This window comes from Tursiops truncatus, chromosome 10 (assembly GCF_011762595.2).
Source record: "Tursiops truncatus isolate mTurTru1 chromosome 10, mTurTru1.mat.Y, whole genome shotgun sequence".
NCBI classification, from domain to species: Eukaryota; Metazoa; Chordata; class Mammalia; order Artiodactyla; family Delphinidae; genus Tursiops; species Tursiops truncatus.
Genome location: NC_047043.1, coordinates 95,785,468 through 95,803,516, shown reverse-complemented (window position 1 = coordinate 95,803,516; position 18,049 = coordinate 95,785,468). Strand labels below are relative to the sequence as shown.

Sequence of the window (18,049 nt, the reverse complement as noted above, 5' to 3'; positions counted from 1 at the left end):
GGACATGGGCACGAACCCGTGTCCCCTGCATTGGCAGGCGGACTCTCAACCACTGCGCCACCAGGGAAGCCCCCCACTTCTATTTTTAACTTCTCTGCTCCACACCAGACATACTGTGTTCATTAGTTGTTTCACATGGATATTACGTTTCACCTAGATTGCAAATTTTTTATATGCAGGATACTTTAAAATTCTTTTGGATACCATAAAACAGTATTAGACACATAACTAACACTGTTAACACTGAATGATAAACATGAATATCCAACCAAAAGACGAACCCATAACCCAAGCTGGATAAATGAGAACGGACCATTTGAGAGGTGGAGGTTAAATGTATGGCCCACAGTAGTTCCTGCCAATCAGCTGCAGGGTTGCAACTATGACTTAAGTTCCCTATGTCCAGTTCACTTCCCCACCGCCACTGCCAGGTTTCTCGGGGAGCCTCTACGTACCTCCTAGTGACTAAGGCCACTCAAACAACACACTTTTCACACTCTATCAGATGCCGAACACAAAGCACAGGGGGGACAAGGCAGTTGTAACTTTATTGAGGTTCTTTTTAATTAAAACGCTTCACAGTAGAGACCACAGCCTGCAAGGGGAGCAGCCTCTCAAATGTTTCCTGCCCCATGACTCATAGATTGAAGCAGAATGTGATTTATTCCCTATCTCCTCCAGTCTCGGTGGCTAAGGGGTGATGGATGGAAGCAGAGAGAATGACCAAAAAGAGGCAAGGATGAAAAACTCAGAAGGATCTCAACTTTAACCAGCTGAAATTTGTTTCACAGCTGCTGATCACCCAGTTCCACCAACCAGGAGTAAATTAAACATAGTTTTGCTACCAGCTGATGGCAACAGAAGGAGCTTTGCAGAACTTGGACCTAGTTTGCACTAGTTGTCAACATCGCAGCTGCCAAAATCACCGAAGGAGGTTTTAGAACAGCTCCTCTACCCTCTCACTCCACTGGATGGGAGGCCCAGGCTTCACCTCACACAGTAGTTCATCAAGCAGGCTTCATTTACGCTTCTTCTCCTGTGTGCTGGTGAACCAAGAGTCTAGGAGCTTCTTGCTGTAGTATAACTGCCAGGCATGCACTTGGACCACCAGCACCAACACCAGATACATGACGGAGACGGCAGAAAAACCAAAGAGGAAGCGGTAGGCCTTGCCATGGCGGTAGAGCTGCTGTGCAGCAGGGAACATCTCCATGCTGCCATATATGAGGGGAGCGATGGAAAAGAGCCCCATGCTGATCATGGAGAGCACCAGGTAGCTAATGTTGTTGCGGGGGAAGGAGAGGAGGCCCAAGAGGGAGGGCACAATGCTCAGCAAATAGGGGTACTCCCACTGATAGGGCATGGCCACCTGATCATGCGACAAGAGCCTCAGGTGCCCCACGCTCATCTTGGCAACCAGCAGCAGCCATATGACCAGATGCACGTAGATCAGCTTCTTGATTTCATACTTGAGGGTCACACTGTGGGGCAGAGCAGAGGGAGAAGTACCTTTCATTCAAAATTTTCTGACCACCAACTCTATGTCAGGCAGCTATACTGGACACTGGGAAACAGACGTGAATAAGGTATAGTTCCTGCCTGGAGGCTGGGAACAAGGTACACAGGAAGAAAAAAGCAATTAGAAAACGAACTGGAAAAACTCTAGTAAATCTATGTTGCAAAATATATGGAATCACAGGAAGGAGTAATGAATTCTGATTGAGATGAGTTGACTGAGAAGGCTGCCTGGACAAGGGTGTTATCTGAGCTAGGCTCTGAGACGTGGGTGGAGATGGACATTCCAAGCAGAGGTAACAGCATGCAGGCAAAAAGGCATAAGCATTTGTGTTCCAGGAGAGCAAATGGTTGGGTGTGGAAGGACTACAATGTGGTGGAGAGGGGAGTAGCAGGATATGAAGTTGCAAAGACTGTCACTGAGTCACTTTAAAGACAGAAGAGTAACTCAGGGCTGTGTTTACAAAGAGAACTCTGGGGAATTCCCTGGCGGTCCAGTGGTTAGAAATCTGGCTTTTCACTGCCAAGGCCACAGGTTCAATCCCCAGTCGGGCAACTAAGGTCCTGCAAGCCCCATTGCGTGGCCAAAAAAAAAAATGAAAGAGAACTCTGACTGTGGCATAGGAGGATAGCCTATGGAAGGAGGTATTGGCAGCAAGGAAACCAACTCAGGCTGCCCGTACTTCTCCAGCTAGAGTACATTTTTCATCTAAAGTAAGGATATTTTCTCTTATTCTTTGAATTCTCTCAGGTCCTAAATATATCCCTTCACGCCTTCATAGAGCAGAGTTTCTGCTCTAGACAGGCATGAAAACACTGGCTTGAGTTGTGAGGTGCCCTTTAGACAAGGGTCTAAGGATAAGAATAAAGTGAGGTTTCAAAGAGCTTGTCATTCTTTAAAACTGTGGAGAAAAAGACGTGGAAAAGATTCAGGGAAATTTCAATGGATTTAAGTAAAGAAAATCTCTAAAAAATTTTTATTTTTAAAAATATTCATTATAGAAAGTGCAGAAAGGTGGGGCGGGAGGGGAATCAGTCACTTGTAGCCTTGAAGCTCCAGGAAGGCAGGGACCAATTTTGTTTGTTTGTCAATAGACTTTTTTATTGAAGGTATAACATGAATACAAAGACCAGGGCTGCTTTCGCTATTCTATCCTCAGGGCCTAGCACAATGCCTGATGGGTAGAAGCTCAATAAATATTTGTTGAACGAATAAACGAATGTAGAAATATCCCTTACGTGGGGGGGTTTCATAAAACTCATTTGAGGCAGAGTAAGTCTGGACTTCAAGGTCCAAATCCCCAAAACGACCCAAAATATAACAGCTACCGCGTACTGGACAGACTTATGTGCTACATCTTATGCTACGCTCTTTATGCGATTATTGGCTCACTAATTCATCACCAAGACCGAAAAGGTAGATTAATTTTCCCTTGCCAGATAAGCAAACTGAGGCTCGATTAGAAATCAGGTTCCCGAGATCAGAGAGCGGGGCCAGCATCGCCGAGACACCGGAGCCCAAGCGGGGCCGGACCCCTCAAAGCACAGCGGGATCAATGGGTGGAACTCACAGGAGCTACGGGGCTTCCCGGGATTGGGGGCCGGCCCCGGGCCGTCGCAGGAGGAGGGGACTTGGCAGGTGCGCGAGAGCGGGCTGGGGAGCAAGACCCTGAGGCCGGGCCGGCGTCGCGTCCCAGGCCCTGCGAGCTCCTCGCCTCACTTCATACCTCATCTGGTAGTGCGTGGCGACGCGCTCCCGGTGCTGAAAGTCGCTGCCGTCGGTGCCGGCCGCTCGCGGGCCTGCCCGAGACGCCATCTTCCCTGCCCAGAGCCCTGGAGCCCCTCACGCCGACCAGCTGCAGCTACTAGAGCGCTAACATGCCTGCCAACCCTAAGCGCGCCGCCTCAGCTCCGCCCACCCAACAGCCGAGCGGTTCTGTGAGGACAACTTCCGGCCTCTCTGTCTCCGGAGGACCGACTCTGTAGTCACGTCCCTGCGCACGCGCACACATACGCACACGCTTTTCTTCTAGGCCCCGCCCTGTCCGTCCCTCCCCAGCATTTGGAGCGCGCAGAAAATTAAACCCCAGCGCGTGTTTCTTTTTGCCAAGGTCGGGAGCTGATACTCCAGCCTCTCGAGAACTTACACTTTCTTTAATTCGATTTTAAGACGTCTCTGTTCCCACTTCACAGACGGAGAAACTGATGCCTGGAAGGCATCTGTGACTTTCCCAAGAGCGTGCATCTTTCACACTCAAAGTCTCAAAGTATCTCCCCACAGATTAATCTTTGCAAGAAGAAACGGTAACTTTACAGTGGAGAAACCTGGCACTCACCCCCTTAACTAAGTAATCAAGTTAACTTGCCCAGGAGTGAGACAAACTGACTCCTTATGCCTCCTGCTAATATTGAGGACACAGCATCACTGAGGTGATATTCTTGCCCAAAATATTTAACCTGAATCTAATCATGAAGAGGTGACAGATAAACTCAAATTGAGGGACATTCTACAAAATAACTGGACTATACTTTTAAGAAATGTCAAGGCCACGAAAGAAAAAGAAATTAGGCAGAGGCAGAAAGCAGAGTAGTGGTTGCCAAGGAACGTGGTGATGATGGTTGCACAACTGTATGAATATACTTCATGCCACTGAACTGTATACTTAAAAATCGTTCATTTTATGTTATGTACACTTTACCACAATAAAAAAATACATAAAATAAGAATTTCAAAATTGTTATCTGAAAAAACTGAAGTATCTTTTTATGTTTGAGTCATTTGTATTTCATTTCCCTGAACTGTGTTCATATCCTTTGTCTATTTTTCTACTGCATTGTTGGCCTTGTTAATTTATATACAGATGGCAGAGAGAGACAGAGAGAGAGATGACCTCTTGTCTATAATTTTAGTTGCCATATATTTTTCCTATTTATTGTATGTCTTTTGACTTTACTCATGGTGTCACAATTTTAACATGCAGAATAGTTTTTTCATAAGGTTGAATATATAGTCTTTTCTTTTTTGGCTTCTCAATTTTGCTTCATAACTAGAGTCCTTCTCTGTTCCAAGATGCTCAAATGATTTTATGCATTTCAGCATTTGGGAACCACGCTGACATCTGCCTCCCAGACTAGAGGTGAGCGCCTCAAAGAGAGGGATAAGAACTGAGTCATCAGGACTTCTCTGGTGGCGCAGTGGTTAAGAATCCGCCTGCAGGTGACACGGGTTCGATCCCTGGTCCGGGAAGACCCCACATGCTGTGGAGCGACTAAGCCCATGCGCCACAACTACAGAGCCTGCGCTCTAGAGCCCGTGAGCCACAACTACTAAGCCCGCGTGCCTAGAGCCCGTGCTCCGGAACATGAGAAGCCACCGCAACGAGAAGTCCGTGCACCGCAACAAAGAGTAGCCCCTGCTCACCGCAACTAGAGAAAGCACGTGCACAGCAACGAAGACCCAACGCAGCCATAAATAAATAAATAAAAAAGAAATGCTTGCTGAATACATAAATTATGCATGAGCCAAAACCATCCTCTTCTCTTAAGCACTGTGAAGAATCCTCAGGTTCACTAAGCATTCCTCCATCCCCCACAGACACTCTCTGGCTTTAGCTTGTGCTTATCTTTTTCTTTTCTGTGTGTGATTTCCATGATGTTCATCAGGGCTTCTGAGTCAGACTGCTTCTGAGTCATCCATTGGCTTATCATGAGACACTAGGCACATGTTGGATGTTCAATAAATATTTGAGGCATGAATGTCCAAGGGAGGGGCCCCAACCCTTTCCCCATAATTTCCTCCCTGAAGTATTGGTACTTCTCTTCTGGCTCTTGGTCTGTCTTGAAGTTTAGTGATTTGTGTTCCTGTTTCCTCACCCTGCTCATTCTCTTCTCAAATCCTTTGCACTGATGTTTCCTTTGCCTTGAATGCCCCCAGCCCCCCTCCAGGACTTCAAAAGACGATTCCAGTCCCGGGTGGAACACTATAGACTGCATGTTTGTGTCCCCCACCCTTGCCTCCATTTGTATGTTGAAACCTAATCCCCAATGTGATGGTATTTGGAGGTGGAATTTGGGGGTGGTGGGATTAGTATACTTATCAAAGAGACTCCCTTGCTCCTTCTACCAAGTGAGGACACAGAGAGAGGGCAGCTCTCTGTGAACCAGGAAGAAGGTCTTCACCAGAGACCAGAACTACCAGCACCTTGATCTTGGACTTGTCAGCCTCCAGAACTATGAGAAATAAGTTTCTTATTAGCCACCAGTTTATGGTATTCTGTATAGCAGCCCAAACAGACCAAGACACTCCAGGTCTTGAAAAGACTGACTTCTCACCAGTCAGGATTTAGCTGAAAGCTCACCTCTGAGGCTTTTCTTTCTTTTTTTAAGTTTATTTATTTATTTATTTATTTTTGGCTGCATTGGGCCTTTGTTGCTGCGTGTGGGCTTTCTCTAGTTGCGGTGAGCGGGGGCTAGTCTTCGTTGCGGTGCGCAGGCTTCTCACTGCGCTGGCTTTTCTTGTTGCGGAGCATGGGCTCGAGGTGTGCAGGCTTCAGTAGCTGTGGCTCGCGGGCTTAGCTGCTCCGCGGCATGTGGGATCTTCCCGGACCAGGGCTTGAACCCGTGTCCTCTTTGCTGGCAGGCAGATTCTTAACCACTGTGCCACCAGGGAAGTCCTGAGGCCTTTCTTAAGCCTACAGGCCAATCTAGCTCTCCAGCCATTTGTTATCATATCACCTTGTGTTGTTTTCTTCCCAGAACAGCATTGTCTGAAATTATCTTATTTGCATATTTGTTCATGGTCTGAGTTCCCCCTTCCTCCAGGAATGTCAGCTCCTTGAAGTGTGGGACAAGGCTGTGTTGTTTCCTGCTGTATTCTCAGACCCTAGGAGGGCTGGCACAAGGTAAGTACCTAATAAGTATTTGTTGAGTGAGTGAATGATGGTTGCCTGAAAGTTTTTATAGGGAAGGATTTAGATATAAGTAATAGGATGATGATGATCATGATGATGATGATTATAGCTATTTATTGAGCCTGAAGGGTGCACTAAACTTTATATCAAGTACTTTTCACGATTATCTCATTTCATCTTCATGACAACCCAGTGGGGTAGGTACCATTTTTAATCCCCATTTGTTAGATCCAACTGAAGCTTAGATGAGTTACATCACACAGCTAGTGCTAGACTGCTGTTTTTCAAAATAGGGTCCCTAAGTAGCCACAGTGTCAGCATCACCTCGGAAACTCTTAGAAATACACTTTCTTAGGCCCCACCCCAGACATACTGAGTCAGAAACTCTGTGGTGGAGCCCAGCAATCTAATCTTTAACAAGTCTTCCATGTGATTCTGATGCACTAGTGTGAAAAACCCAACTCTAAAAGAACAGTGAGGTTGAACTCTTTTTTTAAAAACAGCTTTATGGAGATATAATCCATATACCATACACACTTAGGTGTACAATCTGATGGTTTGAGTATATTTGCAGGGTTGTACAACCTCCAAATAGATTTAGCACAATCATCAAAGTAGATTGTGTTCAGATTACTAGATTAGAACTTTTTTTGGGCTCCCCTGAAAGAAACCCCATGCCCACTAGCAGTTCCCATTCCCCTTCCACTCCCCAGCCCCTCTAAACAACCACTAATTAATTTTTTGTCTTTATAGTTTTGTCTATTCCGGACATTTCATACAAGTGGAATGATACAAGTATGTATGTGATCTCTTGTAACTGGCTTTGCATAATGTTTGCATAATAAGTCCCTTGTGATTTCACTTTGCATAATGTCTTCAACGTTTGTCCATGTACTGTAGTAGCATATATCCTTTCGATTGACAAATAATATTCCATTTATGGATATACCACTCTTTTTTATCCATTCATCAATTGACGAACATTTGGGTTGTTTCTACATTTTGCCTGTTATGAATAACACTATGAACTTTCTCGTGTATGAGTTTTTGTGTGGACATAGATTTTCATTTCCCTTGGAGATATATATATAACTCCAAATATTACGTATGTGTAGAACTTCTGGGTCATAGATCTTACACTCTTAACCACTACACATTTCAGCTAGTCTTTATTATTATTATTAAATTATCTGCTATTATTAAATAATTATATTATCAATAACACCAATATTTGTTTCTATCTATTAAGTATCTCTGTTGCAAAGCCCTTTACTTTTATTATTACAAATCCTTACCCCGGTCAGGATCATTAAGACAGGAATCATTATCTCTGTTGAAGAGGTGAGCGAAACTGGGGCTCAGGAGGTTAAGGGAACTTGTCTACACTCCAACAGCTAACATGGGTAGAGCTGAGACCACCATGCACACCTGCCTGTTTCCTGTGCCCTGTGTGCCCAATACCATGTCCTGGGCCATACCCTGCCCCAAATCTTTCGAAACATGCCTCCACCCCTCCTTTCTGGCTTTTTCTGGAAGTGAGGCTGGCTTGACATCCCAAGGGTGAGAGCTGCACACTCAGTGCCTGTGCTCTTTTCCAGCTGGGGCTGGAGGCCAGGGGAGGGGCTGCCCTGGGAGCTGGAAATAAAATGGAGGGAGGGCTGGGCTGAGAAGGGCAGTATTGGAAGGTTAGGAGGCTGGGAAGTGGGAGGTAAGGAGTTTCTTACTCTGGGTTTTTTGTTTTGGTTTGGTTCTGGCTCCTAGAGAACCGGTGAGGTGGGGCTGGGTGGAGTTTTGTGATTGGGAGTGAGGAGGGAGGCTGAAGCAAGCTGATGTGGGTAGTGCTAAGTGGGGGAGAGGGCTTTCTCAGACAGGCTGGCCTGGGGCGTCCCCTGCATTGTCAGAAGGAAAGACTGGGGAGGGGGCTGCGTTCCATGCACTCCTTGAGCCCCTGGCTCTGAGGCAGGCCCTGTCTGCAGGGGGGCTGGGAAAGGGAGAACATCTCAGGGCGAGGCACCCAAGGAGTGGGGCTGCTATGGCAGAAGCAGACACTGAGGCCCACTTGGCTAGGAAGAAGGAAGGGCAAGGATGAAGGGGAAATTCTGTGAGCTGTCTAAGGAGGCTTTCCGAGATGTGGAAAACAGGGAAACTCAGGCTTCAGGGCTGCAAACGTTTAGCCCTGGGCCAAGGGAGGCATTACAGGTGGAGGAACTGCCTGCAGGAGGGCTTGGAGCCTGCAGGAGCTAGATCGAGCAGGCTCAGGAGAGAAGGGCTGGCAGGTCAGCCCAGGGCCGTCGGCTAGTGCCCAGAATGGCGGCCAGCAGCCTTAAGCCACAGTGGCTGTGTACATTTAAGTTAGTTAACATTCAATAAAAATAAAAATCCAGCTCCTCAGTTGTACGGCCACACTTCAAGGGCTCAGTCGCCATGTGGGGCTAGCAGCTCCAGTATTGGAGAGAACGGATGTAGAACGGTTCCATCGTGGTAGAAAGTCTCTGGCCAGCAGGAACCCTCAGGAGGGGTTCGGATTGCTCAAGGACCCACTGGAGAGAGCAGGCTTAGACTGGGTTGCCTGGCCTGGGAGGTCTCTGAACAACAGGTGAGGGAAGGTCCCCAGCAGTGCAAGGTGCTGTGCCTCGCCTCCTGCCAGCGTAAAGTGGACTCTGCCCCCAGGGACAGGAACTAACCAGGCAGGGCCTCTTCAGTCCCGACTTGTGAACCCTGATCAGTGTGACCAGAGCCAGGGTCAGAGAAACACGGAGTGAGTGGTGCCGGGGAGGGAGGAGCGGCTGCTGAGGGGGGCTGAGCCTGGGCACTAAGGGGGTCTCCAGCTTGCTCACGGTGGCGTACATGGGTGGGATGGGGAAGGGCTGGGGGAGGTGTGTGTGTGAGTTGCTAGGGGAGACCAGAGGAGAGGCTTGCTGGATGGAGGTGGGGTTGCTCTGTGTCAAAAGACAAGAGAGAGGGAACCCTCCCATCCCCACCTCAGGAGCTGTCTCTGCTTCCTTCCCAGGCCCAACACTGTCCAGCTGACGAGGATGGAATACGCCATGAAGTCCCTCAGCTTTCTCTACCCCAGGTCCCTCTCCAGGTGAGGAGAGCCAAGCATGGAAGGGAAGGGGAGCTACTGTGAGCTGTAGGGCAGACCTTCTTGAACTTCGATGGGCACATAAGTCACCTGGGTGTCTTATTCAAATGCAGGTGCTGATTCAGGAGGTCTGGAGTGGGACCCAAGATTTGCCCCTCCCACAAGCCCCCAGGAGATATTAATGCTGCTGTCTCTCCCCCCACAGTCCCCCATATCACACATTGAGTAGAAAGAGGTAGATACTGCTTGATGCTTTCATTACTGATCTCATTTAAACCTCACCACAACTTTGGGAAGTGGGGATTATTATGCCAAATTAACAGATGGGGAAACCAAGGCACAGGGTGGGCTCTCTCAGTCACCTAGCAAATGGGTAGTGGAGTCAGGATTTGAACTTGGGTCTGCCTGACTCCAAAATCTAGGTTCACTGCACACCTTTTGTTCTACATCGTGTATCTGAGTTCAAAACTGTCTTATATTGACCTCAGCTTTGCCACTTCATCTCACATTACAGGTGAGAAGAATGAGGCTAAGAGAGGAAAGTGGTAATTGGGCAAATGTGGGGTAGTCTTCTATGACTGGCTACTTGTCATGGTCTGAAACCCAGCAGTGTCAATATCACTTGGGAACTCATTACATACATAAAATCTCAGAACCCACCCAGACCTACTGAATCAGAACCTGCATTTTAACAAGATCACCAGGGGAGTGACGTGTCCACTAAAGTTTAAGATGCACTGATCCAGGGACTCCCCTGGTGGCCCAGTGAGTAACACTCCGCACTCCCAATGCAGGGGGCACGGGTTCGATACCTGGTCGGGGAACTAGATGCCACATACATGCCAAAACTAAGAAGTCCACATGCTGCAACTAAAGATCCCGCATGCCACTACGAAGATCCCGCGTGCTGCAACTAAGACCTGGCTCAGCCAAAATAAATAAATAATTTTTTTTTTTTTTTAAAAAAGATGCACCAATCCAGCAGGCTTTTGAGGAAGACTCTCTAGAACAGGTTTGGTGGGTGGTAGGGGAGGAGAAATATGATGAGCTCAGCCTAGAGGACTGGGAGGTAAGTTACCCTGCTGTGTGTTGAGGGCTGGGAGGCATCAGACAGCTCATTCTGATGCTCCATATGGCCTCCAGGTACGTGGCAGTCAGCACCTCGATGGTGACCCAGAAGCTGCTGTCACAGTCCAGCCCGGAGGCCCCCAGGGCCCGGCCCTGCAGAGTAAGCAATGCTGACCGGAGTGTGCGGAAGGGCATCATGACACACAGCCTTGAGGACCTCTGCCTCAAGGTAGGAATGGGCCTGCCTCTGCACAGCCCACCACGGGGACTTTGGCAGAGAGCTGGCCCCAACAGCTGCCTCTGCATCATGAGCTAGGAGTTCAGCAGGGATGGAGTTCATGGCTTAGATGGTGAAAAGATTTCCTTTCTAATGGCAGCTCCAGTGGGCTTGTAGTGCCCACCTGGAATCCTGTCTGTCTGTTGACAGGGGGAGGGCAGTACATTACCATCTGATACTAACAATAGGTCAGTGGTATTTTTGGAGTCTATTTTTCTTACTGGAGGGACCCTTAGGTTCCCTTTTCCAGTAGTACTTAAACTTGTAGAATTGCCCAGACGTTGGAGTATTGAGTAAGATTTTAGAGATTCCCTTCCCTATCTCCTTCCCTTACCTTCATGCAGGGCAATTCTCCTTCAATCTGTCACCTACATTGGCCTTCCATGCAAAGCTTTGTTAACAGCTGTGGAAGACTTTTTCAAACTATTGATTAGATGGGACTTCCCTGGTGGTCCAGTGGTTAAGACTTCCTGCTCCAATGCAGGAGGCACAGGTTCAATCCCTGGTTAGGGAACTAAGGTCCCGCATGTCCCTCGGCACGGTCAAAAAAAAAAAAAGTAAAAACTATTGATCAGGTAAGCTTTCAGAGAGGAAACCAAGGACACGCAGCTCTTGTGGGTGGTAGTAACATTGGGCAAGAATGACACCCTTCCCCATTTCCATGCTCCCCCTACACTTGATTGGGAGTAACTTGTCCTAATCCTTCCTTCTTATAAAGACACCTTTCCTTCTTACAAGTCATAGTGGATTATGGCCCACTCTAATGCCCTAATTTTAATGTAATTACTTTTTTAAAGACTCTATCTCCAAATATAGTCACACTCTGAGGTACTGGGATTAGGACTTCAACATATGAATTTGGGGGGGATACCATTCAGCCCATAATACATACAAATCAACTGAATAGAACTGAGAGTCCAAAAATAAATCCACGTATCTGTGCTCAGTTGATTTTTAACAGGATGCCAAGACTATTCAATGGAGAAAGAATAGTCTTTTCAACAAATATTCCTGAGACAATGGGCTATCTAAATGCAAAAGAATGAAGTTGGATCCCTCCCTCATATTACATATAAAATTAATTCAAAATAGATCAAAGACCTAAAGGTAGAGCTAAAACTATAAAACCCTTAGAAGAAAACATAGGTATAAGTGTTCATAACCTTGGTTTCTTAGATATGGCACCAAAGCACAAGTAACCAAAGGGAAAAAAGTTGGACTTTATCAACATTAAAAACTTTTGTGCATCAAAGGACACGATCAAAAAAAAAGAAAAGATAACCCACAGAATGGGAGAAAATATTTGCAAATCACATATCTGATAAGGGTCTAGTATCAAGAATATATAAAGAACTCTTAAAACTCAGTAAAAAGATGATCCTTTTGAAAATGGGCAAAGAATCTGAGTAGATATTTCTCCAAAGAAGATGTACAAATGGCTGATAACACATGAAAAGATGCTCACCACCCTTAGTCATTAGGGAAATGCAAATCAAAAACACTTCATACCGCTAGAATGGCTAAAATAAAAGACAGACTAAAACAAGTGTTGGTGAGGATGTGGAGAAATTGCTGTTGGGAATGTAAAATCATGCAACAGCTTCAGAAAACAGTTTGGTATTTCCTTAAGAAGAGTAAACATAGTGTTATTATATGACTCAGCAATTCCAATCCTAGGTATATAGCCAGGAAAATTGAAAAGACATGTCACACAAAAATTTGTACATGAATGTGCATAGCAGCATTATTCATAATACTCAAAAAATAGAAACAACCCACATGTCCATCAATTGAAGAATGGATTAAAAATGTGGTATATCTATTTAGTAGAATATTATTCAGCCATAAAAAAGTAAAGAATCATGCTGCAACATAGAAGAACCTTGAAAACATGTTCGTGAAAGAAGCCAGTCTAAAAAGACCACACATTGTATGATTCCACTTATATGAAATGTCCAGCATAGACAGATCCACAGAGATGGACAGAAGAGGAGAGGTTGCCAAGGGCTAGGAAATGAGGAGTGACAGCTAATGGGGCTAGGTTTCTCTTTGGGGTAAAAATGGGGTTGAAAATGTTTTGAAATTATACGGTGGTGGTAGTTGCACAACTTTGTGAATATGCTAAAAACCACTGGATTGTAGACTTTAAAAGAGTGAATTTTATGGCATGCAAATTATATCACAATTAAAAGTTACATGTGTGACTCCTGTTATAATTTTTTAAGATTTATTTATTTTTTATTTTTATTTATTTATTTATTTTGGCTGTGTCGGGTCTTAGTTGTGGCCCATGGGATCTTCGTTGAGGCATAAGGGATCTTTCGTCATGGCGCGTGGGCTTCTCTCTAGTTGTGGCATGCGGGTTTTCTCTTATCTAGTTGTGGCGCGCGGGCTCCAGGGTGTGTGGGCTCTACAGTATGCAGCACGCGGGCTCTAGTTGAGGTGCACAAGCTCAGTAGTTGTGGCATGCCGGCTTAGTTGCCCCGCGGCATGTGGGATCTTAGTTCCCTGACCAGGGATCGAACCTGCTTCCCCTGCATTGCAAGACAGATTCTTTACCACTGGACCACCAGGGAAGTCCCTCCCATTATATTTTTATTGGACAGCACTATTCTAGAATATTAACCATGAAGTCAGGTACCAAGGGATACCATAATATAGGTTCTTTGGATGGTGATCCCACAGCAAGGGCCCTGGGTTCCAGTCCCATCCCGTAAGTCCCGGCCCACTCGTGTGTGTCTGAGGTGTGCCAGCTGAGGTGTGTGATGTGGGTCTTCCCCATACCAGCTCTGTGGCTACATGTGATGGCAGAAGCATCACTCACCTTATTCTCCAGGTCCAGGATACCCTGATGCTGGCAGACAAGCCTTTCTTCCTGGTGCTGGAGGAAGATGGCACAATTGTAGAGACAGAAGAGTATTTCCAATCCCTGACAGATGACACCGTGCTCATGGTCCTCCATAAGGGGCAGAAATGGCAGCCCCCATCAGAGCAGGTGACGTCCCACCTGTCAGGGAGAGTACTGGGAGCTTAGAAGAAATCCTTGAGGGGTGCCAACCACATGCTTGTCTTGATGCAGGGCACTAGGTACCAACTCTCCCTCTCCCGTAAGCCTGCCAAGAAGATTGATGTGGCCCAAGTAACCTTCGACCTGTACAAGGTGAACCCACAGGACTTCATTGGTTGCCTGAACGTGAAGGCGACTCTCTATGGCACATACTCCCTTTCCTATGATCTGCGCTGCTACGGCGCCAGGCGCGTCATGAAGTGAGTGAATTGGGGTTAGCTGGGGACAGGCTGGGTACACTGCAATGGGAGAGGCGCTATCTTCTCCCATGCACCTCAGGCTTCTCGGAGCCTGGGCCTGGTGTTGATGCTGACAAAGTATGACAATTAGCATTTGTCTAGGACTTTATGGCTGAATTCATGTTTTAGTTTATTGTAGTATATGCCAAAGGGATACATATACTCCTGCTGGTGGAACCTGGATACATTTAGCTTTTCTAATTACCTTCCACTATAACAACTAATTATTTTTCACCTAAAGTAGTAAGTTTTCCTAAGTAGTCTTCTAATCTTTTGAAAAATGAACATGTGTCCAAGATTTTATTGAACTCAACTAGTAAGAGAACCAGCAAGAAGTTACAATCAGTTCATAAATCCCACCCATATATAGATCCAACAAGAATGCTGAGCTATTTATAAATACAAAATTGGATTTTTCCATGGGGGTGGGAGGGATGAAATAACTGTCCTTCCATAGAACGGAATTAATTTGTATGTCTGTGGACAATAGTCATTTGTATCATCTAATGAACTTTCAAAGAAACTTTTTACTTTACTTTTGAAAGTCCAATCAACTATCACAGGAAGCATGGGAATATGTTTAATCATAAGACAAGTACTGTTATGGTAGTGGTTTCCAAATTCAGCTATTCCAGTGGTGCTCTAGAGAACTCTTACCTCATTAGGCAGATGTAGCCACTGAGGCAGAGACATCCAAGTAGTCGAAAACCACAGAGCTGGCCTCTTGCCAGTTACTTCTGACAGACGCTACTCCTCCCCAGTTGCTTCATTTAGTGTTTACTGAGCACTCTCTGTGTCCTGGCCCAACGCTATGAGCTAGAGACACAGAGATAAATAAGATGTCAGAACAAGCTCCATGAGGGCAAGAATTGCTGTTGCCTCCAATACCTTGGTGAATGCTGGTACGTAGCAATAATTCAAATAATTGTACAAGGAATGAAGATACATATGATGCTCATTCTCAGCGGTTTCTGAGAAATTCTACTCCTTCCAGAGTTCTGCCAGAACGTACGTAGCTAGAGCACACCAGACCTTCTTGGCTTTCCGAGTTTATTCTCTGCATTCCCAGTCTGCAGATGAGGGACCTGAGGCCGCGTGGTTCTGCCTGCCACAGATAACACTCAGCGGCAGGCTTGAGCCTCGTTCTATGGCAAGAAGTTCCCTTTTCCTCTTATACCAGATCATATACCCATCTTGATCTGGGCTTGCTGCCAGCAGTTTGCAGATTGCAAAATCTAGAGCAAGAAGTTTCAGCCTTTAAACTCAGTCCGTCTAGGGGAAATGGGACCCTCAGACCTAAACATAGTAGGCCTATTGGTCCCAAAAGAAAAACAAAAAACAACAGCAAGCTGGAATCAGTGGAATGACTTAGTGGCGTCAGCAAGTGTTTTTTCTTTAATGGTGGTAAAATACACATACCATAAAATTTACCATTTTAACCACTTTTTTTTTAAGTATAAAATTCAGTGACGTTAAGTACATTCACAGTGTTGTGCAACAGTTACTTGTAAATCTATTTCCAGAACTTTTTCATCATCCCAAACTGTAACTCTGTACCCATTAAACACTAACTCTCCACACCCCCTTCCCCCAGCCCTGCTAACCTCTGTCCTACTTCCTGTCTCCATTAATTTTCCTATTCTAGGCAACTCATGTAAGCGTAATCATACAATACTTGCCTTTTTGTGTCTGGTTTATTTTACTTAGCATAATGTTTTCAAAGTTCATCCATATTGCAGCATGTGTCAGAATTTCATTCCTATTCATGTCCAGACAGCTGGTTTGAAGCCTCAGTTCTCTAATTTGAGAAATGGGTATACTTCTCAGGTTTCACCTTTAAATTTTTTAAGTATTTTCATATACAGATGTTTATGATTCTAATTGTCTTCCTGTCCTCCTCCACCTCAGCCATAACATAAGTTCATTTACTGAATGAAGGTTAATAGAAGACAAGTTTTAATATCAGCCAGAAAGAATTTATTTTCCTTTTGTTTTCTTCTCCCTGATCCCTCCTAGGACTAGACACCCCTAGTGACCCTCACCTATCTCTTTCAAACAGATCTGGATAAGAATTTGGTTAAAGTAGTCAAGCATTCAACCAGCTAGTCTTGACCCTACGTTTCCCCTTCTCTTCTACATATCAGGTCCTGTGTTAAGTGATTTATGTTATTTCATCCTCCTAACCCTGTGTGGGATCAAAATGGTATGATCTCACTTTACAGATGAGGGTGCCGAAGCTCAGAGCTATAGAAGTTTGCCAAGGTTGCCACAGCTAATGAAACTGAATTAGAACTCAGGCCTGTCTGACTGGAGTTCTGTCCTCAGTACACTGCAACACCAGACATGGAGATCTTCACGTCCAGCACTCTGAAAATTAGCTAGACTACAAATGACTCGGAAACACTTCTGTTTAGAACAGAGGTTGTGAAGGGCAGAGTCATGTGACAGAGATCAGTCTGGCTGGCCCAAAGTAGCATTAGAAAAACAAAAGGCCTTGTTAAATGAGCTTGAATTTTGCACGAGAAGAGGGAGGTTGTGGACGTCTCAGTTAAGGTACAATTGCAGGTAACACTGTAGACCCTGTCCCATTTGCTGAGGGAGAGCAGCATCTGTTCTGTTTGCACGTCACTCTACAGTTTATGAAGTTATGAACGCAGCGTGGGGGAGCAGGCATTTAGGGGGAGGAGGAAGGGGCTTTCTTTGTGTTTTGACCCTAGTGCCTTCTCATCCCACCCAGAGAAGCTCTCCGCTGGGCCCTCTTCAGCACGCAGGCCACAGGCCACGTGCTGCTCAGCACCTCCTGTTACCTGCAGCAGCTCCTGGATGCCACAGAGGGAGGGCAGCCCTCCAAGAGCAAAGCCCCATCCCTCATCCCGACCTTTCTGAAGATACTGCAATGAAAGCCCAGCCAAGGACTAGACCGGGGACCCCATGCTCAGCTGGTAGCACCCACAAGCCTGGCAGCTAGAGAGCTTCTTACCTTCCCAACACCTCCCTCAGCCCCACAGGAAGGTGAATGATGAAGCAGGGGGAAGGGCCGGAAACCTGGGCTGGGCTGGCCAAAGGAGAACTGAGGGCTCTTGGCCTGGCCCGGCTCCTTCCTGCCCCAGGTAGCTTCGCGGGCCAAGACTGGTCACCAGCAGGCTATGGCAGGAAGGCTGCCCCTCAGCAACCTGTCTTCACGTGCTACACTTTCATTACACTGCCTACCTCCTGGTCTCCTGTCCCAAATGCTTCTGAGTGAATTGTCAACCCACTCGTGTATGATACTAGAGAGTTCGCAATAAATTATTTATGCTGATACATTTTCTTTGCTTCTGTTCTTTGCGAGGTGAGGGTGGGGTTCTATCTGGAAAGTTGGTAAGGTCTAAGGGAAGAGAGAACTCTGTTGTCAAACCATTCTCCATAATGTGGGGTTATAGGAAACAGCACTTTTTCTACCAAAAAAACAAACAACAAAAAAAATTACAATTAATTCTGAAACTAATGTCTGCTTAATCTGAGGCTTGAGCAGATCATGTAATGAATATGATAAATGACAATTTCCAAAATAAGTTTGCCTACCAGAAGGACTTTGGGAACACAAAAGACCCAGAATTGCCAAAGCAATCCTGAGGAAAAAGAACAAAGCTGGAGGCATAACCCTCCCAGACTTCAGACAATACTACAAAGCTACAGTAATCAAAACAGCATGGTATTGGCACAGAAATAGACATATGGATCAATGGAAGGAAATAGAGAGCCCAGAAATAAACCCATACCTACAGTCAATTAATCTTCGACAAAGCGGGTAAGAATATACAATGGAGAAAAGACAGTCTCTTCAATAAGTGGTGCTGGGAAAACTGGACAGCTCCATGTAAAAGAATGAAATTAGAACATTCTCTA

The 18,049-nt window shown here is 45.9% G+C and overlaps 2 protein-coding genes across 8 annotated transcripts; one reads left to right on the top strand and one right to left on the bottom strand.

Moving 5' to 3' along the window:
• Nucleotides 1–529: 529 nt before the first annotated feature.
• On the bottom strand, nucleotides 530–13,703 carry JAGN1 (jagunal homolog 1). 4 transcript variants are annotated; one of them, XM_073787668.1, is made up of 2 exons: nucleotides 13,680–13,703; nucleotides 530–1,481 (listed from the first exon to the last, which is right to left on the bottom strand). In XM_073787668.1, the coding sequence occupies exon 2, from the start codon at nucleotides 1,406–1,408 to the stop codon at nucleotides 1,019–1,021; it is 390 nt and encodes a 129-aa protein (XP_073643769.1). In that variant the 5' UTR covers nucleotides 1,409–1,481; nucleotides 13,680–13,703; the 3' UTR covers nucleotides 530–1,018. The 4 variants fall into 4 exon arrangements, with proteins under 4 accessions (XP_073643769.1, XP_004311994.1, XP_073643770.1 ...); XM_004311946.3 differs by lacking the exon at nucleotides 13,680–13,703 and adding an exon at nucleotides 3,243–3,450; XM_073787669.1 differs by lacking the exon at nucleotides 13,680–13,703 and adding an exon at nucleotides 3,243–3,366 and having other exon boundaries at nucleotides 530–1,606.
• Nucleotides 5,214–17,546, top strand: CIDEC (cell death inducing DFFA like effector c). Of its 4 annotated transcripts, XM_019944573.3 has the most exons (7): nucleotides 5,214–6,416; nucleotides 7,179–7,220; nucleotides 9,436–9,513; nucleotides 10,654–10,807; nucleotides 13,692–13,850; nucleotides 13,935–14,122; nucleotides 16,899–17,546. In XM_019944573.3, the coding sequence occupies exons 3-7, from the start codon at nucleotides 9,461–9,463 to the stop codon at nucleotides 17,059–17,061; spliced, it is 717 nt and encodes a 238-aa protein (XP_019800132.1). In that variant the 5' UTR covers nucleotides 5,214–6,416; nucleotides 7,179–7,220; nucleotides 9,436–9,460; the 3' UTR covers nucleotides 17,062–17,546. The 4 variants fall into 4 exon arrangements, with proteins under 4 accessions (XP_019800132.1, XP_073643766.1, XP_073643768.1 ...); XM_073787665.1 differs by lacking the exons at nucleotides 5,214–6,416; nucleotides 7,179–7,220 and adding an exon at nucleotides 7,782–8,133; XM_073787666.1 differs by lacking the exons at nucleotides 5,214–6,416; nucleotides 7,179–7,220 and adding an exon at nucleotides 8,359–9,183.
• Nucleotides 17,547–18,049: the final 503 nt, after the last annotated feature.